The 22,192-nt window shown below is 40.7% G+C and overlaps 2 protein-coding genes across 6 annotated transcripts; one reads left to right on the forward strand and one right to left on the reverse strand.

Annotated features, from left to right (window-relative positions):
• Positions 1 to 987: 987 nt before the first annotated feature.
• Positions 988 to 11,224, reverse strand: LOC124879445. 2 transcript variants are annotated; one of them, XM_047384040.1, is made up of 3 exons: positions 11,095 to 11,224; positions 4,446 to 4,512; positions 988 to 3,794 (listed from the first exon to the last, which is right to left on the reverse strand). In XM_047384040.1, the coding sequence occupies exons 2-3, from the start codon at positions 4,504 to 4,506 to the stop codon at positions 1,228 to 1,230; spliced, it is 2,628 nt and encodes an 875-aa protein (XP_047239996.1). In that variant the 5' UTR covers positions 4,507 to 4,512; positions 11,095 to 11,224; the 3' UTR covers positions 988 to 1,227. The 2 variants fall into 2 exon arrangements, with proteins under 2 accessions (XP_047239996.1, XP_047239995.1); XM_047384039.1 differs by lacking the exon at positions 11,095 to 11,224 and adding an exon at positions 9,603 to 9,725.
• On the forward strand, positions 9,631 to 22,045 carry fbxl6 (F-box and leucine-rich repeat protein 6). 4 transcript variants are annotated; one of them, XM_047384041.1, is made up of 10 exons: positions 9,631 to 9,767; positions 10,574 to 11,054; positions 11,213 to 11,371; positions 11,542 to 11,605; positions 11,816 to 11,947; positions 13,219 to 13,326; positions 13,419 to 13,532; positions 14,156 to 14,387; positions 15,972 to 16,215; positions 21,578 to 22,045. In XM_047384041.1, exons 2-10 carry the CDS (start codon positions 10,579 to 10,581, stop codon positions 21,705 to 21,707), a joined length of 1,659 nt encoding a protein of 552 aa, XP_047239997.1. In that variant the 5' UTR covers positions 9,631 to 9,767; positions 10,574 to 10,578; the 3' UTR covers positions 21,708 to 22,045. The 4 variants fall into 4 exon arrangements, with proteins under 4 accessions (XP_047239997.1, XP_047240001.1, XP_047239998.1 ...); XM_047384045.1 differs by having other exon boundaries at positions 16,029 to 16,215; XM_047384042.1 differs by having other exon boundaries at positions 9,717 to 9,767; positions 10,571 to 11,054.
• Positions 22,046 to 22,192: the final 147 nt, after the last annotated feature.

The following is a 22,192-nucleotide window of genomic DNA, read 5'->3' on the forward strand; positions in this document are numbered from 1 at the left end:
AAGTTTGCGTTTAACCGTTTTATGCTGGGAACGTCATTGTTATAAAAAGTTTGATACTACAACGACAACGTTAATACTTATTTCTGTTATTTGGTTCTTTAATCCGAATACCTCTAATTTAACTTGTCCCGTTAAACGCAAAGTTGTTTTCCATGCTAAGTGATATTTAAGTTCAGATGTACATCAACCATTGGCTGGAAAATGCAAGCTGATTTAAAATTGAATAAACTTAAATATATTTTATTAAAATTTGTTCAATCAGTTGGCTTCTTTTCATATAGGTACTGTAATTTCCTACATTCTGACGGCAGTGAAGGCACCAGCCCCATAACTCGTTTGTTTTCTAACTGGTTCTTTATCTGTCAGAGAGATGAGGACAAAAAGATCCAGGCCAAAGTTCAGGAAACATGAAGCAGCATTAAAGCTCAGGGAAAGGAAAGCACCTTCACTGCTAGAGAACTTCTTTCCTTTCAAATGTTAAAAGCCTGCACCATCTGTCTGACCTTTTATTTAAAGAACAGTTTAAAAACGGTGACAAAACTTTTTTAATATATTGAAGGAAGAAGAAAATAGAAGTGGGGACTGACGAACAGTAGTAACACTCAAATGAGAAACAATTGGATTTTTTACCTTTTTTTTTATAAGGAAACCGTTGGAAAACATGGGAGCAGTTAAGAGATTGATGCTCACACCTTCAGTTTTCAGTTAAAAATGTGCATATCTGAGCGCAACAAACAGTATTTTAGCAGTTATGGTTCAAATCTGAGGTTATAATGATACATTCAGCATATTAAATAAGATGATCCATGATCATATTCAATTATCAATATTTTGGTTGTCTCCACAACTACGTCTAAACAAGCTTGACGCACTTAACCATGATTTTCGACTGAATAAAAACTTACACTTAAACTGACTTCTTCTAAAATTATTTTTTAGAGATTAGTCTGAAAATATTTTATTGTTTTAAAAACATTCTCCAAAAGAAATCTTTAAAGATATTTATTTTGACACGGGAGAACATGACGAGCTCAAAGTTGGGAACAATTCCACATTTAAAATTTCCTTTCCTGAAATGCCTGCAGAGGGGTTCCACGCCAACCATGGAGCGGCATCAAATGAAGACCACAGAATAAAACTAAAACTTTCAGTTATTGTTCAGAAATGTCACATGTTCAACACAAGACGATATAATGCACAATCTGAAGTGTTTGGGAGCGTTTCTGCTCAGTTTGTGCTCCCGACATCCATGGACAAAGTGTCGGGATTTCCTTTACTGGACGCCAACAGGGGGCCGTCGGCACTTTGGACAGCTGAGTCTTCTGGAGCGTGCTGGATCAAAGGTTTTGGCTTAGTCTTCCTGGGTGCCAGCACCAGTGAGTATCCAGGCTTGACACGAGGTAGAGCAAGCTTCAGCTTCAGCACCATCTGGGTGGTGTTGAGGCAGTGTTGATCCAGGTGTGGATCAGTGTTGTTCAGAACCATTTTCTGGTAAAGCATCTCGCAGCGAATCGCCTCCCGTTTCTCAGTTCGCGGCTTCCCATCGAAGCGCAGCAGCATTTTATCAACGTCCTGCTGGGTCCTGCACGGACCTCCGTTTCTGGTCACTGTGGCGGTAATGTAGTCCTTATCCATGTTCTCCTCCTGCTCTTCCTCATGGAATCTTCTGTAACCTTTTCTCATCTGAAGACTGTGCTCCTGTATTTGGCCGATCTGGGAACTGTTTCTACCCACTGATGCTTCATCAGAGCTGTTACCAGAAATGCCTTCATCTTCCTGGGAGCTGTCCAACAAGCTCTTTGAAGAATTCTTGGACAGTTTGTCAGGTCTTTTCTTCTTGTATGGATATGCGTGGCCGAAGGGATACTCTGCCATCAAGACGGAGAACGTGCAGCTGACCAACTGCAAGCACACATCAGTGGAAGGGGTTCGGGAAAACATTCCTCCAGGTAGAAAACTCTTCAGATGTTCCTCAGTGACGGCAGCGATCACCTTTATGGTCCTCTTCAGACAAGCTCGGATCAAGTCTCGGTTTGTGTGCCAGTGGCCGCAGAAGTGAAACACCCCAGCAAAGGTTTTCTCTTGCAGTGGGAACTGCAGAAAGACATTACTGACTTCCTCCGGTTCCAGCAGAGTTGAAGGATCTTTGGACCAATCGAGGAACCTTTGGTAGAGACAGAGCAGGAACTGACTAAAGAGAGTGTACTCTCCTCCGCTCTTCAGAAGCTGCCAGTAGGGGCCGAGGATCTTGCAGTAAATTATGGCCACAACACACACAAAACTCTGGATCATGGAGTCGTTTGCGTCTGCAGCCACACTCTCCAGGATGATGTTCGGACATGGGTCGTTGGCAATTGACAACAGATCAGCGAAGAAGAGTGCGGTCTCTTTGTGATGGTGGATAAGACCCGCTGCTGCTTCAAAGTAGTTATTCAACCTGTTTGACTGGTTCACAGTGAGTCTGGAGGGGTTTCCTTTCTCCTCACAAAACGCCACCCAGTGCTTTCGGTAGTTTGGCTTTTCCGGCCTGATTGGGCTTAGGATATCACAGGCCATATGGATGTAACGCGAAGTGGCGCTTTCTGGCAAATTGACAAAGTTCTTGAATTTTGGGAGATTATCACGACCCAGTTTCACTCCTGTGGACAGAATGATCTCCTTTTCAAAACTCATGATCTGCGCTTCCACAGCATCGTGCAGATCAACAAGGAAATTAGCATTGTAGTTTAAAAACACCACCGGAGGCACGAGGGAAGTTTCTTTCCGCACACCGCTCACTTTTTTTTCAAACTCTTCCATGGCTGGATGCTCTTTGTAGGTCAGGGCGTAGTGATTCTTGAGCAGATCCAAGGAAACACTTTTACAGGCTTCAGTTTTCCCGCCGTAAACACTCGACAGCTTCTGGACGGACAGCATGGCGATGTCCAGCAGGGTCAGTGATTCTCTGCAGTCAGTCGAGCAGTCCTCCTGACGGCTGGATGCGTTTCGATCCTCCTCATCCCCTTCGTTAGCATTCGCTCTTTGGATTGTGTTTCCTACAACCTCCCTGCGTATCTCAGGAACTTCCTCTTGTGAGATTTCCATGCATTCCTCTTCTTCTTTGATTATAACCCTTTCATAATCATCTCTCCTTCGTTTCTTCGCCAACAGTTTAGGCGATTTCTTTCGAACCAGTTCAAACGGACTCTGAAGCACTTTTTCAATGGCCGCGTTTTTCCTGTGACTCCTTGTTTCATAGTTGCGACAGTAAATCTTTAACTTCTTTATCTTGGCCCTAAGGAGTTTATATGCTTTCTGGATTCCTCCGTTCTTGCAGTACTCCGGATTAAAGTTTCTTAGCCAGGTAACGATGACGACTGGGGAAATTTTCTCCCTGGCAACGAAGTTGCTCAATTCGACAATCAGTCCGTTTGTGACTTCGATTGATCTCGCGCGCTCTGAGAAATCCCTCAGCTCCAGAAGATGCGGGCGCTCCACTCCAATACTGTCACATATTGGGCCGACAAAGTTGAAGTTGACTTCTGAATCCAGGAAGGTAAACCTTGCATCGGTGCCCAGGCTCAGAGTTGTTGCAATGCCTCTTTCGATCAAACACCGGAAGTCAGCTGACTGATGACCGGGGAAGATCTTCTTTAGCCATTCTACGATAGCGAGCCAGGGAAAATTATTGTCCTCCCTCATAAGTCCAACTTGAATCATAAGTCTGTTCCTACATGGACCCTTATTCAGGTCAAGTCCCTCTCCAGTTTCAGGACCAATGAAGTCTGCGACAAGCTTCCAGTAGTACTCATCTCCTGGAAACAGAGAAGTTGGACAGAGGTAAGACAAATCCTTTCTGAAGTAAAAATTAATCAAATGTAGGTAGAGCTGCACAATCTATCAAATTACAATAATTATCACAATATCAATGAGTGCAATGTTGCAAGGACAGCTAGGATGCAAAATTGGTAAGGTTATAACATTTTATTTATAAACAAATATTAAAGGTTTAAATTGGTCAGCAGCCTAGATGTCAATTTAAAGACTAATTGATCGGATTCTACTACTCGTTTCTTTTTATTTCCTTCCTGTGACTATCTATACAGTTTTATAACGTTGTAAAGAGTTTGTGATTTAATAATTCTGCAAACGTTCTCAACGCCTTTCAGTGTTTATGTGGACTGCTTCTTATCTGGCAGCTGAACACCTTTCAGAAAAAGATAAACTACTCCTAGCGCCCTGAAGCATTGCGTCATCTTAGAAAACATTCAGCCTAAAAAGCGGTCAAAGTTCAAAGATAAACTGGAAGATTTTCAGAAGCCTGGAGAACTGCTGATCAGGCCAGCTTTAGAGCATTACAGGAAGGTCTAGCAGCTTAGAAGGAAAAACAAAGAAATGAGAGTTGGATCGGCATTGCAAACAGGACATACTGCACAGCTGTTTGCTGTAGCGGAGTTCAGACTTACTCAGATTAGCATCATTGACAACCGCTTTCCCATGGAGAGAAAAATCCTGACCTTCCTCCATGGTGTCCTGTTTAAAAAACACACACAAACATACAAAAGTTATTCTAATGCCACACAACAATATGAGTGTTAAAAAGTTTCTATTGTAAGGATTATGATTATTGATTATTTAATATTCATCAAGAATTATAATTTAAAATCATAATTTGAAAAATATTAATTTCTTAACCAAAAATCATAACTTACGAATAGAAATCAGAGAGATCCTCTGGTGTTGTGTTTATGGGCTCAAAGCTCTTTAATAATTACAAATTATTAACCAAAACCACCAACTGTCAGTGTTTATTCAACCACTTCACTGAAGGTGGGCGAACTTTGACCTTGTTTTGACAGATAAATCACTCTTGCACGAAATAAACACAAACGCTTTTCTTAATTATATATATGAAAATTTATTGAAGCCAAATAATCCTGATATACCATTATTCTGGTCCAAAAACCTTCACCTAACTAACAAGCACTATTCTACACAAAGGGAATAAAAATGACTACCTAACAATAATAATAAAAGAAAAATATATATATACATTTAGTGTCTATGAAGATCAAACCAGTAGTTTTATGGACAAAATGTGTAATTTGGGTTAAATGGAAAGAAATCCTCCTGGTGTTGATGTCTCGATCGCAGCGATCAGCTGATAAACTATGAGGCCACGCCCCTTTAGCCACAACCAGCTGATCGCCCCAAATCTTGATAAAGGGTCATAAACTCTGAGGCGGGAACCCAGTGGAAAATCTCCAGTAATAAAACTGGAACAAAGAGTGGTCGGACGAGGTCCAGACCGCAGTTGCTTTGAATAAAAACTTTTAAAAGTCCAACTTCTAACTTCTGGCTGATTTGAGATCAGCCGGACAAACATGAACCACGCAGCAGCAAATCAAAACACAGCTCAGCATAAAATACTTCCATCAATATTGCAACAAGTTAATACCTGAGATGAACTACAGGTGATCCTACATCACCTTAACGAGGCCTCATCCTGACCAGACCTTTAAATGCACCTATCTGATTTAATATGAAAAGAACCAAATTACTTTGACGTTGATTTCTTCTCTCCACCAGTTGAGGATCAGGTCTGAAGAAAAAGGAGGGGGGGATCACGCGTCCATGATCAAATTAAAGGAAATAACGGTAATTTCTCCTCCGTCCAGGAGGGGAGAAGATGAACCGTTAGTCGACTGCATACACAAGGAGGAAAACTCTTCTCCTTGGACATAGAACCTCTGTGGGTTTCCACCTTCGCCGGGTGTCGGCGTGGTCTTCGATCTGTGAATAAATCTCCTGATCTTCTCGTATCAGACAGATTTCCAGCTTTCAAGCTCTTCCAGGAATGGCCTCGTGGAGGAAAAGTTCGCCTGCGAGCTTTTGCCTCTCCAGATATTTGCCTCCGATGCGCTGTCCTGTTAGACAGGCGGGAAATGGCAACGAAACTCTGCCTCTCAGCCGGGTTATGCTCCCAGTGACGTCAGAGCTGCGACGTCTGTTGAGCTGCGTGTGTCAAAATGTGCGACCAAAGTGGATGACCTCAACACTATAATGCAGAAATAAGTGTTATCAAGCAGGGAGTCTTTAACTTCTCTGTGGAGGGATTTTGGCAAAAGAGTTTGTATTTATTCACAATGGAGACTACAATGGTAGTCTCCATTGCGATGGCATGTCATGGTCATGCTATCATGTCTCATTTGCATTTATGTCCAGACTTTGACTAGGCTCCTCCAAAATCGTAATTTATTCATTTTTTGAGCCAATCAGAGGTGGACTAAATAGCAGGCTTTGAATCCTTGTCCTGCTGTAGAACCCAAGTGAGGCTGAGCTTAAGGTCACAAATTAATGAACGGATATTGTCCTTCAGAATTGTCTGCTAGAAAGGGCTCAATCAATTACAGCAAGTCATCCTGATCCTGAAGCAGCGAAGCAGCTCCAGACCATCACACCGCCACCACCATGTTTGACTGTAGGTATGAAGTTCTTTATCTGAAATACAGTTAATTTTACCCCTGATGTAACGGGATGCACACCTTCTAAAAAGGTCCACATTTGTCTTTTCAGTAAACTGACTATTTTTCTAGGCTTGAGGATCATCAAGATGTTTTTTGGTACATGTAAGATGGGCCAAGGGCTGAAACACTTAAATCGGATGAATCAATTCTTAAAATAATCAGTCATTCAGTCATTTTCTACCGCTTATTCCATAGTGGGTCACGGGGGAGCTGGTGTCTATCTCCAGCAGTCTATGGGCGAGAGGCGGGGTACATCCTGGACAGATCGCCAGTCCATCGCAGAGCAACACACATACAACCATGCACACACTCACACACCTACGGGCAATTTAGAGTGACCAATTAACCTAACAAGCATGTCTTTGGACTGTGGGAGGAAGCCGGAGTACCTGGTGAGAACCCACGCATGCATGGGGAGAACATGCAAACTCCATGCAGAAAGACCCCAGGCTGGGAATCAAACCCAGGACCTTCTTCCTGCAAGGCAACAGTGCTACCAACTGCGCCACCGTGCAGCCCTCTTAAAATAATAATCAACTAATTTAGTAATCGAATAACTGTTAACTGGAGTACACAGACTAGATATATACAGACTAAAATATGTCATTTGCTGAAAGAACAACCCACTCAGAGCAGTTATTAGGCCAAGATTGCACAAAAATGCTCTATCCAGAACTCTTCAAGTGGCCTGGCTTTAGCTTCATCTGGATTAAATTCTGTAAAAAATTGCCTATAAAGCACCTTTTGATCTTCAGTTATTAATCAGTTAATTAAAAAAAATAGTCGACAGATGAATCGATTAGCAAAATAATTGTTAGTTGCAGCCATAGACAGGCCTTTGTTTTCTTTTGGGTCAGCAGTGGTTCTGGCCTGGTAACTGTCCCATGTAGGCCATTTTTCCCCAGTCTCTCTTTCTTATTGTTGAATCATGACCTCTGACCTTAATTGAAGTAGTGAGACCTGATGAGCTTTAGATGTTGTTCTGGGTTCTTCTGAGACCTCCTGGATGAGTAATTGATGAGCTCTTAAGAGTAATTTAAGTAGCCCAGCCATGCCTGGGAAGGTTCTCCACTGTTCCATGTGTTCTCCATGTTTGAATAACGGTTCTCACTGTGGTTCCCTGGAGTCTCAAAGCCTTAGAAATGTCTCTGTAACACTTTACAGACCCCCCCTCACCATCCTCAACAACACTGTATTGGCTGTGGACCACTTCAGGTTCTTAGGAACCACCATCTCTGAGGACCTGAGATGATCTTCACACATAGACACTGTTCAGAAGAAGGTCCAGCAGAGACTGTACTTCCTGAGGCAACTCAAGAAGTTCAACCTTCCACAGGAGCTGCTGGTCATCTTCTACACTGCCATCATTCAGTATGTCCTGTCTTCATCCATCTCAGTGTGGTTTGGATCATCCACCAAACAGGACAGGTCCAGACTGCAACAAATAATCAGGACTGCAGAGAGAATCATCAGAGCTGACCTTCCCTCCATCCAGGACTTATACAGGTCAAGGGTCAGGCAAAGAGCTGCTAAAATCTCTGCAGATCCCACACACCCTGCACATAAAGTGTTCAGAGTTTTACCTTCAGGTGGCGCTACAGAGCACTGTTCACTAAAACCAGCCGCCACAGAGACAGTTTCTTCCTCCAGGCTGTTTCTCTGATGAACATTTAAATAGAGTGAAAAACAACAGCATACAGATGTTGCAAATGCACCTTTTTATTATATATGTGTATATTGTACAGTGTAAATATGTTTATTCTGTAATGCAAAAAACAAAACCAAAGAGCAAAGTGGACCGGAGTCAAATTCCTTGTTTGTATGTACGAACTTAGCAATAAAGCTGATTCTGATAGATGTCAGAGACTTTGTTTCTCTTGTGTTCCTGAAATTCTTTAGAAGATGGCATGAAGCATTGCTTATGAAATCTTTTAGCCTACTTCATGTTATCAGTCAGATTATATTCAAGTAATTTCTAGTTTCTAGAGGTCAGGGAGTAATCAGGTCTGTTGTGGTTAGAGAAACAGAACCAAGAGAATTTGTGTAATCATATTTAATTCATGATTTAACAAGATCCGGCATCTATATTTTCACATGGGTCCAGTCGGTTCTGATAGTTTTAACCCTTAACTGAAAGGAACAGAAGAAATAAGTCAGGGGGGATTTTACAAAGGTTCTCTGTATTTATCAGAGCTGCTTTCCAAAAATGTTAGAAATATACTAGTTTTTAATCATGGCTTACTCTGCAGGCTCCGAACATTTATACAGATAAGAAGATCTGCCTTTTGTTAACATGGACCTCACACCTGGAATATGCTGCAACAAAGCATTAATCTGACTTACTGATACATTTTTCTCAATATCAGGTTTCAATCACCAGTCCGATCAATATAGTGTCACAGTGATTGATCTTTAGCTGTTGTTCTTGCTTTGTTGCATTTTATTCTGATCCGCTTGGACTACCGTGTTGTATGTATTATGATGTATCTCTGCTCCTGTGACATCACAAGTAGACACTCAAGGCCCACTTTTGAAGTATAGATGCATTATAATTTTAGACAAGGTTCAGCTTTAATAAGGTAAACAGCAAAAACCACAGACTGCACAGGATGGATGGATGGATACTGTACACATGTTTCATTTCATGAAACAAAGTCTTAGGAACCAAAATCTGGAAATACAAACAATATTCCATACTCTATTTTCGTTTTTATACTCATCCAAACATGGAAAAATACAGAAATCCAGCTCTTGTTTTGGGAGCTATTTCTCTCTCTAAAACTATTTTAATTAGATTTCTTTAATTTTCCAACTCCGTTCCTTAAAAGATGAAAATACCATTTTAAATGATTAAAAATGAAACAACTTAAAAACAGGCAGAACAGTAAACCGGGTTATCTGTACGAATGCTGCCTCCTAACAGGACCAGTGTTAACACTGCACATGAGTTAGCTTTCTCTCAATTAGCACACACTTTAACTGCAACAAACTCAGCTAATGTGAAGCTCATATAACAGACAAGCTGTACAATTGAGTTTGCTGATGAATAATTTCAGATTTTAAATCTTAAAATCATTTATATTAGGATAAACTCACCCTAAAATCAGCACAACTCGACCTTCTGGAGCAAAAATCGGTATTGCTTTGTGATTGGTCAATTTCATCTAAAGCAGGGCAGTTGTTTAGGTCTTGACCAATCAAAATACAAAAGCGGAATACATCCTGGGTCCGCTGCAGCTTTTTGAGCTAGCATTAGAAAAGGTAGAGTAAATACTTCCTGTTTTGTTAAATAAGCGTCGTCTCGTGTATATAATAGCTACTGGAATATAAACGGATTCAATCAACCTTATGTTTTTGTTTAATGTTGTTTTGTTTGATTATCACAGTTAGCGGATGCTAGTTAGCAGATGCTAGTTAGCAGATGCTAGTTAGCCGATGCTTAGCTTCGGGTTGTAAACAATCGAGATGCGCGCGCAGCTTCATTTAGACTGAAAGGAAGGAAATGAATTGACTCCAAACTGTTGGAATAAAGCTGAAAAATATACAAATTTATGGTCTGGGAGCAGTTTCAAACTCAGAGACTTTAACCTGACAGTAGAGGTTATTTTAGGGTCTGCAAGCAACAGAAATATTCTGTAGAAATCACTAAATACTGAGCTGAAGCCCGCCAAAATAAAAGATAAGCACAGTGCTTATAGTGTGGAAGAGAGAGCTTAACTTGTCAGGCAAAAACAAAGCAACATTTCGTGATGGGAACATAGCATTGCCTAAGTTATATTACACGTTGACCAACTTGACTTTAAGAAAGCAGAAAGGTGGGGGATAGAAAAAAGGCTTTTGGTAAAACTATTTAGGATGAAGAAGCAAGATCACTTTCTAATATTGTGTAGTAAAATATGATTTAAACTGTTGTAAAATCATAGACATTTGCCTTCAGAGCTTGAAATGTGTTTGAATTTGAACATGTGAAACAATGTCTAACTAATTAACTTTCTATTGTACTTTATGATTTGTCCCTTTCATCCTGATTTCTACTGTGCTTTGGATAATTAAAACCCGGAAAGCAGCAGTAATGGAGGCCTCCAGCTCAGGAGGTTTGGTCCAGAATGGAAGAGCGGACGACGACGCAGCATCTGGGTCAGGGGAAAATGGGTTGAGGTCGAGGAAAGCACAACTGAAAAGATCGGTGGGCGGTAAAACAAAGAAAGCCAAAAAGGCCCGAATGTTCCGACCTCGGCAGCCCAACTACACCATCCAGCAGGGAGAGGACATGCTTCTCTATATAACCAATGCTTCATCTCAGTTTGAAAGCTTGTTTTGGACTCATAGGAGTAAAAAAGTTTCCAAAGCAAAGTCGCTCAAGAATCAGAAAAAGAAACCTAAACCTAAACTGGAGAAGAAACCAGTGAAGGAGGAAGAAGAGGACAAATTTTCTGAGCATCAGCTGGAATCTGGGGACAGTTGGGGACAGCATTTACCAGAGGAGGTGCTGGTCAACATATTTCAAATGGTGGTTGTTCAAGACGGTGCTGTGCCTTTTCTATGCAGGTATTAAACATAATTTCATACAAGGAGCTGACACACATACCTTCCAAGCTTCCAGCACAGCCCAATGTTTCCTGCATTCTGTCTTCTGTGACTCAGCGATTTCAGATCTGAGTTTGGGAAAGAGGTTCAGTCTAACTCCTGTTGTGTTTGTGGTGCAGGGTCGGGAGAGTTTGTCGTCTGTGGAACGCCGCTGCCTCCACTTTGATTCTGTGGAGAAAGGTGACAGTAGGTCACTGTTGGATCCAACCTGGAAAAAATCAGCTTGAAAAGACCACACACAAGATAAAGGAGACTGTTACCTGGCTGGCTCAAAACAGGTCAGAGCTTCTGATGGTCCGGGTACTGTTGAAGTTTGATTTTAATCACCTTCTACAGAATCTTCACTTAATGTTTCCTCAGATTAAACACCCGGTTGCAGCTAAAGTCATATTTTCTCTCATTAAAACCCGCTGATGTTGGTAAAAAATTAACCGTTCTTCTTCTTTAGATTCTCGCAGCTCCGTGACTTCTCTCTCTGTCACTGGACAAAGAATGTTGACTTCACTTTGGAGGTAATTCTGAAACAAAAGGTTTTTAAATCTGCAGCTTTTCACATTATCTGAAAGCTTCTAAGCATAAATGGAGAAACTTGTCAGTTAAAAATATGATATTTATTCTTAATTTGCAAGAATTACCAAAAAGAACTTAAATCTAAAGACACATTTTAAAATGCATATCTTATTGGAGAAATATGCTTTCTTTCTCTTTGTTATCCCATTCAGGCTGTTTCTAAGTTTTGTCCTCATCTTCATTCAATCCACCTGTCCTACTGCAAAGGTCTGACAGCAAGCGGCCTGAACAGCCTTGGCCTGCACAGCCGCTCCCTGCGAAGGATCAATCTGCAGCATTCAGAGGTACATGAGCCTCTTCAGCAGGAACATCTAAATGCCCACCAATGATTTGTGTGTTTTTCCCCTTTTATAGAAAGGCATACAAATGTAGATGTCAGATGTATTGTGGAATTATTGTTTTATTTAGATGTATTTGTACCAGTAGATTTTCAAATGATGTTTCAGTGTATTCCAGCCTTAAATTGTTTGGCTGTTTGGTTAAAAGCAATCAGAAAAGAAGGAAGATTTTGCTGAGCGTAGATTCACAGGGTATGAAGATTCTGATACAACTTTAACTTTGAGAACATGAAGCTGGGTTGCAGAAGCTAGCACAACTTCAGCATGTCCACGCTAATACCTTGATGGCAGTGTTTCATGCACTTTATTGCAACTGTTTAGGAGGATCTTCTGACTCCAAGTGACTTCAGCATCCATTCTCTTTATGCACCTATAAATATCATGCCACACACACCTCCAAACTGTGCCAAATCTGTATTCTGCTGGTTGCTGCGAGACTGAAGGAGGTTAGGAATTTTTCATGCTGCAGTTTAATGCAATATATACATGTTACTTTTACCCATGAACAAAGCACAACCAGAGACCTGAGTATCATAATGCTTTAATGTAAGAACATGACTGAAGTTTATCTTTCATAAAAGCACTTTGGTTTCAAATATACACAATAAAAGAGCAGCCGATGGCGTTCCAAGCTGGCTAACATTCTAGACTAAAAACTTTTCAGTTTAACTTTATTAAACTGTGGAACCCAGTATCTTCTACAAGATGGGAGCCATTTGTATTCAGGATTCAGAACATGGTCAGCATCTCTTGAGAAAACCAAGTGAAAATATCTATACTGAAGAAAGCTGCTCTGGTCTTCCTTTCATCTGAGGCTGGAATAGGATGAGGAGGCTTTATATGCACAGCAACGTTCAAAGCTAACCCAATGATTAGTTGATGCTACTGATAAATATCCACCATCAGGTTCTTCATCTGTTCTAAATTTAAAGGGAAAAGTAGATGCATCAGTACAATTAGGAAAAACAGGAACTTTACATTAACAGAACCATTTAAGGAATAAAATTCTCTATGTTTACTATTAATGAACTTTAATTAGGAGGGCAGAGAGAGAAGAACTCAGAAATAATTGTGTCTTAGATATAATGTAGTCATTCAGAACAAGCTTTTAATAAGAGCTTTATAATGACTGATTTAGAGTTAAATCAGTCAGCTGGTTAATTGTTAATCAAATAGAAAGTGCCATCTAGTTTTAAAAGTGCTTTCCTTTGCTGTAGTTTCAGGTTGAAGGACTTGTGGAGTACCTGGAGGAGCAGGGGAAGCAGATCAAGCAGATGCTGTTTACCCGCAGTCATAAAAATGACAAAGTTCTGGCAGCAATCACTGTGAGGCTGATTCCTCCTGTCGTTTTATAACATACCAGCAGGAAGACACTCAGATGGACTCTTATAATAGACCAATGCTCGTGTTTTTGCAGAGAGGATGCTGTCCTGATTTGGAGCTGTTAGAAGTTAACAAGAAACTTGAGAGTAAAGACACAGAACTTTCTGTTTGCTTTCAGTCGCTGCAGAAGGCCTGCCCCAAACTTAAGGTAAAAATGTTCTCTATTGTAACATCAGAAACCTATTTTAACTAAGTGATCCACCTGAGACAAAAGTTCCCTGGATAGATCTGATGGAGACTTCATCTGCACTGATGCAAAAGTAGAGTTTATCCTAATTTTCTAAGAACTATTCACTGTGGATGAAGACGGTCCCGTGGTCTTCATCCACAGCAAAACCTTAAACCAAGTGAAGGCGGGCCACACCTGAGGTGCAGCTGATACTAGCTTGATCTGCTGAATTTCCTCATATACAGTATATATAGGAGGTTTCTGCACCTTCATCATCAGTTCCAGCCTTGCTGTGGAGGAAACACCATCAGAACTTTCATCATTTTATCAGCAGTGTGAGACTCTGAAGGAGAGCGACTTTTTCTGGCATGCAGAGCATGCCATCCTGTGCAATAGATTTAAAGTGGTGCAACACCGATGTTTAGATCTTGGTGAGTGCAGTCAGAAGAAAGCGTGGACCACAATTTAAAATCTGTTATTTACTGATCCATCTGATCATCCCAAACCTCAGACCCATTTTTTCCTCCAAACCTGTCCATACACCACCAGAATATCTGCCCTTTTTGAAAATCCAGTGATCTTGTTTGCTCACTTCCTTTCAGATCTTCCGAATGCTGAACATCCAAATTCAGCATAAGCCGATACGTAAAAGGGACGAGTCAGAAGCCGGATTTCCACTTCTGGATGAGTTTTGTATCGCCAACACTGAGTATTCGTACATGACGGACCAGGTTTTACTGGATATTCTGTTTGGCTCCACTAAACTGAGAGTTCTGGACCTGCGAGGCTCCACACGGATCACAACCAGTGGTCTGGCACAGTTACCTTGCCCCAGTGAGTAAAAGACGCCACATTTTTACTGCACAAGTTATTGAAACATCTTTTATCACTTGTTAGGTATTATTTAGTCAACTCAGAGGCAAGAACGATACAGTCAATTTACTTGCAAGGGTAGCTCTGCAGTACAAAGTATTAGCACCCCTCTCTCTTTATTTATACATGCTGGTTCACACACAGTTCAACAAACATTCAGGGTGTGTGTGTGATGGTGTGTGTGTGATAGTGTGTGTGTGTGTGTGTGATGGTGTGTGTGTGTGAGGTCAGAAAGTTTAGGGTTCATGTGTCTTGATTTTAAACAGAGAGGGAGTGAGGACTTGGTAATCATAACTCACTCGTCTCCTCATCTCTCTTTCTGTGGCATGTAGGAGGGAAAAGCACTTCGAGCAAACATGAGTGATAAACAATACAAAAGTTTTCAAACCCTAACATCTTTCATGCACAGGAAGAACGTACAAAGTCCACACACAAAGCTCCAGGTTTCACCATTATGTTGACCCATCTAGAGTTTATTTTATTTTGATTGTTTAGAATTACTATATTATATAATATTATTTTATGTTTACAATGTAAGTTATTGCAATTTTGCACCCAGAAATATAATTATATTACATTATTCATTCATTCATCTATACCCTTCTTCCAAAGTGGGTCTCCAATGAGCTGGTGTCTATCTCCAGCAGTCTACGGGCGAGAGGCGGGGTTCACCCTGGACAGGTCACCAGTCCATCACAGGGCAACACAATCACACACACAGGACAAACAACCATGCACACATTCATTCACACCTAAGGACAATTTAGAGAGACCAGTTAACTTAACAGTGATGTTTTTGGACTGTGGGAGGAAGCCAGAGTACCCGGTGAGAACCCACGCATGCACGGGGAGAAAGACTCCATGCAGAAAGACCCCGGGCCAGGAGTAGAACCCAGGACCTTCTTGCTGCAAGGCAACAGTGCTGCCAACAGCGACACCGTGCAGCCCATATATTATATTACATAATATTATATGATATTATAAGTATAATAAGCTAACTTTGTGTGCAGAAAGAAATATTTCATTTAACTCATGAATAAAATAATTATATATTAAATTAAATATATTATTTCCTATTATATTACTACATTATTTGTTTTGCCTTTTTATATTCTATTTATTTTATTGGAGAATAATACTGATTACCTAAATGATGATATAAGTTTATTTAATGAGGGCCAAAACAGAACCAGAAAAGGCTTTTAAAAAAGTGAACAACACAGCTTTTAGGTAAAGAGAATTTCTTACAAGTAATTAAGAAGTTTATTTAATGTTGATTTTGATTGAACATTAATTTAATCAGAACTGTATGACCTAATAGAATATCTAAAAAACATCTTAAAAAGTGTAAATATCGTACAGATGTGATATTAGTCAAAGCTTTTGTTTGACATGAACACCTGATGTGTCTTATTTATTAAAAACAGATGATTTATGTAAATGAATTTTTTAAGTTGATTTAGGATAGGGTTAGGGTCAGCAGACTGTGCTACCCCAACTGATAGGAGACATTTGCTGATTAGTTCTGCTTTTTAATTCCTTCAGAGCTTGAGTGTCTGTTCTGGGGTCAATATTTCACAAAAAACCTTGGGTTCCCGTCAGTGAAGAAGAACCTTCACCTGCTGACGGAGAAGTGGGGTCACACCCTGCAGCAGCTCGACATCACCAATCAGCCTTTCACCGAAGCCGACCTGGAGGTGGCGCTGAGTTTCCTGCGTCAGGTGACGGATGCAGACACGCTGCTCTCACTGAACCTCAGCGGGACCCGGATCACACCGCGGGCGCTCAGGTAACACATCTGTCATTTGATCCACGGTAGGAATATTTTATTGCTGAGCAACATCAACACATCTGTTTTTATCTAATGAGCCAGAAAAAATCTATCCAAACCAACCTGGTCCAGTGTGATAAAGTAATCACCCCTTAAACCTAATGAGTAATTGTTCTACCCTTGGCAGCAAGATCTGGAATCAGGTGTTTGTGATAACTGGTAATGAGTCTTTAAAATCACTGTGGAGGAGTTTTGACCCACTCTGCTTTGCTAAATTCTTTTAATTCAGACACATTTGAAACAATGTGTTTAAGGTCACGCAACAACATCTTTTTTTAAGTCCTGACTTTGACTAGGCCACTCCTAAACCTTTATTGGTCTATTTATAAGCCAATCATTTTCCTGCTGTATAACTCCGGTAAACCGAGTCGCACATTCTTCTTCAGGGCTTTCTGCCAGAGAGCAGAATTTGTGGTTCCAAGTTGTCCAGGTTCTGACGGAGTAAGGCAGCCCCAGACCATCACACCACCATGTTTGACTGTAGCATGATGTTCTGTTTCTGAAATGCTGTGTTAGTTTTACTCCAGGTGTAACTGGACCAACACCTTCCAAAAAGCTCCACTTTTGTTTCTTCAGTCCACAGAATATTTTCCCAAAAGTCCTGATGATCATCAGGATGCTCTTTGGTAAATGGGCCACAGGTCTTTGTGGTCTTTTGGGTCAGCATAGGTTCTGGCCTTGGAACTCTCCCACAGAGGCCATTTTTGCCCAAATAACTATGCATTCACACACACTCAGGTTATTAACATGGGTTTGAGTTCATTTCATAAAAAAAAGGGGACTGCATATTAATGGATATGTACATGTAAATATGTCAAATTATAGCCACAGCTAATTTCCATCTGTAGTCCCTTCGGCATAAAAAAACAACATAAAATAATAAAATCAATAAAACAACATTAACAACAATTAGAATAGTAAGCCATCATGGCTGTGAGCAGTATAAGCAGGTGGAGTAATTACACAGAGAGACAAAAGTTCCTTGAAAACAATTGGATAAAAAATAAAAGAAAAAGCAAGAACAATAAAAAATACAGTGGATCATAAAACATACAGGCCGAGGGGGTCAGGGGACCATATGCATTTCACTAGTGTTAAAAAGCTAAAATTAGATATCAAAGGGCTGATTAAAGTGTAGAGTGCAGAAAATATATGCTAGTATTAAACAAATATACAAGTTTAGGCATGGTTGTGGCAACAGTACTGTTCTTCCAATAGCCAACTTTAAGATGTTTGGTAAAAGAGGTCAAAGTCAGAAGTTCACGTATTGAATTCCAGGTGCGAGAAGCACAAACAGAAAAAGTGGCTTGACTAAAGGCACTCTTTCTAAAAGGAACCACACAGTCACCTCTAGAACCAGCTCTTGTTGATTGTTTGAGTTTTTTTCACACTTGTAACGGAGGAGGTGCTTTGCTGTGGAAGATTTTGTAAAGCAAGATAACATCGGTGTGTTTAAGAGTCCCAGTTTAAGTGCTCATGTGTTTTTAATATCTGACAGTGATGGTACGTTTTTGGTTTTTTATCCAATACTTTCAGAGCTTGTTTATAAACTGTTTCAGTCGGCTTTAGTGTCGTCTTACAGGCTGATGCCCAACTTGTTATGCAATAGGACATGTTCATAGTATCAAAATACAATTTTGCTGACTCAAGAGTTAGACTGTGTCGTACGAGTATTTAAACTCTTGTACGACATCAATTGTTTTACCTTGAACAAAAACATTGGGGTCACTGCCAGTATTTGCTCTTTTTGAGAAGTACATACACACAGTCTTGGATATGTTCAAGCATACAGGTCCTTCTCAAAATATTAGCATATTGTGATAAAGTTCATTATTTTCCATAATGTCATGATGAAAATTTAACATTCATATATTTTAGATTCATTGCACACTAACTGACATATTTCAGGTCTTTTATTGTCTTAATACGGATGATTTTGGCATACAGCTCATGAAAACCTAAAATTCCTATCTCACAAAATTAGCATATCATTAAAAGGGTCTCTAAATGAGCTATGAACCTAATCATCTGAATCAACGAGTTAACTCTAAACACCTGCAAAAGATTCCTGAGGCCTTTAAAACTCCCAGCCTGGTTCATCACTCAAAACCCCAATCATGGGTAAGACTGCCGACCTGACTGCTGTCCAGAAGGCCACTATTGACACCCTCAAGCAAGAGGGTAAGACACAGAAAGACATTTCTGAACGAATAGACTGTTCCCAGAGTGCTGTATCAAGGCACCTCAGTGGGAAGTCTGTGGGAAGGAAAAAGTGTGGCAGAAAACGCTGCACAACGAGAAGAGGTGACCGGACCCTGAGGAAGATTGTGGAGAAGGGCCGATTCCAGACCTTGGGGGACCTGCGGAAGAAGTGGACTGAGTCTGGAGTAGAAACATCCAGAGCCACCGTGCACAGGCGTGTGCAGGAAATGGGCTACAGGTGCCGCATTCCCCAGGTCAAGCCACTTTTGAACCAGAAACAGCGGCAGAAACGCCTGACCTGGGCTACAGAAAAGCAGCACTGGACTGTTGCTCAGTGGTCCAAAGTACTTTTTTCAGATGAAAGCAAATTCTGCATGTCATTCGGAAATCAAGGTGCCAGAGTCTGGAGGAAGACTGGGGAGAAGGAAATGCCAAAATGCCAGAAGTCCAGTGTCAAGTACCCACAGTCAGTGATGGTCTGGGGTGCCGTGTCAGCTGCTGGTGTTGGTCCACTGTGTTTTATCAAGGGCAGGGTCAATGCAGCTAGCTATCAGGAGATTTTGGAGCACTTCATGCTTCCATCTGCTGAAAAGCTTTATGGAGATGAAGATTTCATTTTTCAGCACGACCTGGCACCTGCTCACAGTGCCAAAACCACTGGTAAATGGTTTACTGACCATGGTATCACTGTGCTCAATTGGCCTGCCAACTCTCCTGACCTGAACCCCATAGAGAATCTGTGGGATATTGTGAAGAGAACGTTGAGAGACTCAAGACCCAACACTCTGGATGAGCTAAAGGCCGCTATCGAAGCATCCTGGGCCTCCATAAGACCTCAGCAGTGCCACAGGCTGATTGCCTCCATGCCACGCCGCATTGAAGCAGTCATTTCTGCCAAAGGATTCCCGACCAAGTATTGAGTGCATAACTGTACATGATTATTTGAAGGTTGACGTTTTTTGTATTAAAAACACTTTTCTTTTATTGGTCGGATGAAATATGATAATTTTGTGAGATATGAATTTTGGGTTTTCATGAGCTGTATGCCAAAATCATCCGTATTAAGACAATAAAAGACCTGAAATATTTCAGTTAGTGTGCAATGAATCTAAAATATATGAATGTTAAATTTTCATCATTACATTATGGAAAATAATGAACTTTATCACAATATGCTAATATTTTGAGAAGGACCTGTAGTTGGGATTTATTTTCTAAACATGTGTTTAATGATCTGAAACACTTTAGGAAGAGAAAAGCAAAACAGAAGAAATCTTTAAGGGGGTATATACAGGGGTTGGACAATGAAACTGAAACACCTGTCATTTTAGTGTGGGAGGTTTCATGGCTAAATTGGACCAGCCTGGTAGCCAGTCTTCATTGATTGCACATTGCACCAGTAAGAGCAGAGTGTGAAGGTTCAATTAGCAGGGTAAGAGCACAGTTTTGCTCAAAATATTGAAATGCACACAACATTATGGGTGACATACCAGAGTTCAAAAGAGGACAAATTGTTGGTGCACGTCTTGCTGGCGCATCTGTGACCAAGACAGCAAGTCTTTGTGATGTATCAAGAGCCACGGTATCCAGGGTAATGTCAGCATACCACCAAGAAGGAAGAACCACATCCAACAGGATTAACTGTGGACACAAGAGGAAGCTGTCTGAAAGGGATGTTCGGGTGCTAACCCAGATTGTATCCAAAAAACATAAAACCACGGCTGCCCAAATCACGGCAGAATTAAATGTGCACCTCAACTCTCCTGTTTCCACCAGAACTGTCCGTCAGGAGCTCCACAGGGTCAATATACACGGCCGGGCTGCTATAGCCAAACCTTTGGTCACTCATGCCAATGCCAAACGTCGGTTTCAATGGTGCAAGGAGCACAAATCTTGGGCTGTGGACAATGTGAAACATGTATTGTTCTCTGATGAGTCCACCTTTACTGTTTTCCCCACATCCAGGAGAGTTACGGTGTGGAGAAGCCCCAAAGAAGCGTACCACCCAGACTGTTGCATGCCCAGAGTGAAGCATGGGGGTGGATCAGTGATGGTTTGGGCTGCCATATCATGGCATTCCCTTGGCCCAATACTTGTGCTAGATGGGCGTGTCACTGCCAAGGACTACCGAACCATTCTTGAGGACCATGTGCATCCAATGGTTCAAACATTGTATCCTGAAGGCGGTGCCGTGTATCAGGATGACAATGCACCAATACACACAGCAAGACTGGTGAAAGATTGGTTTGATGAACATGAAAGTGAAGTTGAACATCTCCCATGGCCTGCACAGTCACCAGATCTAAATATTATTGAGTCACTTTGGGGTGTTTTGGAGGAGAGAGTCAGGAAACGTTTTCCTCCACCAGTATCACGTAGTGACCTGGCCACTATCCTGCAAGAAGAATGGCTTAAAATCCCTCTGACCACTGTGCAGGACTTGTATATGTCATTCCCAAGATGAATTGATGCTGTATTGGCCGCAAAAGGAGACCCTACACCATACTAATAAATTATTGTGGTCTAAAACCAGGTGTTTCACTTTCATTGTCCAACACCTGTACATTTCACAATGCTGTATGTTGCTACAGTAACAGTTCATGACAGTACCTCTGGGTGGTGTAAGACTGAGTGGACACAAAAACTCCGGACATATATATATAAATAAGATAGATAATAAAGTTCCAAACTTATTTCCCTTTGTATTTTCTCTTAGATTAATAGGAGGCTCCGGCAATTATTTTCCAACCTATAAATATTCATGTAGATCAGTAAACTCTTCCTTTTCGTTGGTTTCAAATTATTTTGGATTCTTCCTGTATCCTGTATTGCATTCTTTGCAATTTCTGCAAATTTGTCATTTCTCTTTTTCCTCTTTAAATGATTCAACTGGTTTGGTTTATATTGTTAAATGTTGTCTTGATTTACCACAAAGTACAAACAATACAGTAAATAATATATTACTGGACGAAAAAAAACAGTGAAAACTTGGATGATGCGCTTTCACTTGATACTTGTATGCTCTAAAATTCATCCCTGTATTCAATAACAGCCCTGAGGTGTTATTTGGAGATGTTAAATGTCCAGCTGTCCTCTTTGTCTGCACTTCCTGTTGCAGGCCAGTCCTGGAACGAATGGCGAGTCTGAGCTACCTTAATCTTTCATCGTGTCGCAACCTTCCAAGAGGAGTGAAAAAGATTTACCGCAGCCGAGAAGAAATCTGTGAGGTGTTGGACAATCTGCACTGAGTCTCTGGTTCAGCTGATGAGAGAGCATTTGGTGCCTCATGCCTCTGATAATGTTTGAGAACTGTAAGAGTTTTCATTCAGATTTGTTTCTAACTGTTGTAATTTAAAACAAATCTAACCGTTCTAGAAGACATGGAATAGGATTAGAAAACCTGATGATACTGTACTAACTTCACTCAAGGGTCTTACAACACCGGTTGTTTCTTTCTACGAAAAAGGTTAAGAGTTAACTCTGGATTCCTGGTTTTGGACCATTTTTATTTGCACATATTTGAATACGTTGAACATGTCTGACCAAAACATTTTGGAGCAAAAAATAAACAATTTGTTTCCAAAAACAGTGTAATTGTTTTTCATTCCACTAGAAGGCACCAGATTTAAAAATAGACCTTTCTTTGAAAGTTGTCCTGGAAACTCAGGTAGGACTGTATACATGTATTTTGTTTACTGTTTAATTAAATGTATCTCTGGTGGCTAAAGTGTAA

This window comes from Girardinichthys multiradiatus, chromosome 13 (genome assembly GCF_021462225.1).
Source record: "Girardinichthys multiradiatus isolate DD_20200921_A chromosome 13, DD_fGirMul_XY1, whole genome shotgun sequence".
In the NCBI taxonomy this organism is placed as follows: domain Eukaryota; kingdom Metazoa; phylum Chordata; class Actinopteri; order Cyprinodontiformes; family Goodeidae; genus Girardinichthys; species Girardinichthys multiradiatus.

Excerpts from the sequence above, each read along its gene's own strand:
- fbxl6 (XM_047384041.1), top strand. The coding sequence starts at position 10,579 with ATGGAGGCCTCCAGCTCAGGAGGTTTGGTCCAGAATGGAAGAGCGGAC. Across the intron at positions 13,327-13,418 it reads AAGTTCTGGCAGCAATCACT|AGAGGATGCTGTCCTGATTT; the intron begins GTGAGGCTGATT and ends GTGTTTTTGCAG. Across the intron at positions 16,216-21,577 it reads ATCACACCGCGGGCGCTCAG|GCCAGTCCTGGAACGAATGG; the intron begins GTAACACATCTG and ends TTCCTGTTGCAG.
- LOC124879445 (XM_047384040.1), bottom strand. The coding sequence starts at position 4,506 with ATGGAGGAAGGTCAGGATTTTTCTCTCCATGGGAAAGCGGTTGTCAAT. Across the intron at positions 3,795-4,445 it reads TGTCAATGATGCTAATCTGA|GAGATGAGTACTACTGGAAG; the intron begins GTAAGTCTGAAC and ends CTCTGTTTCCAG.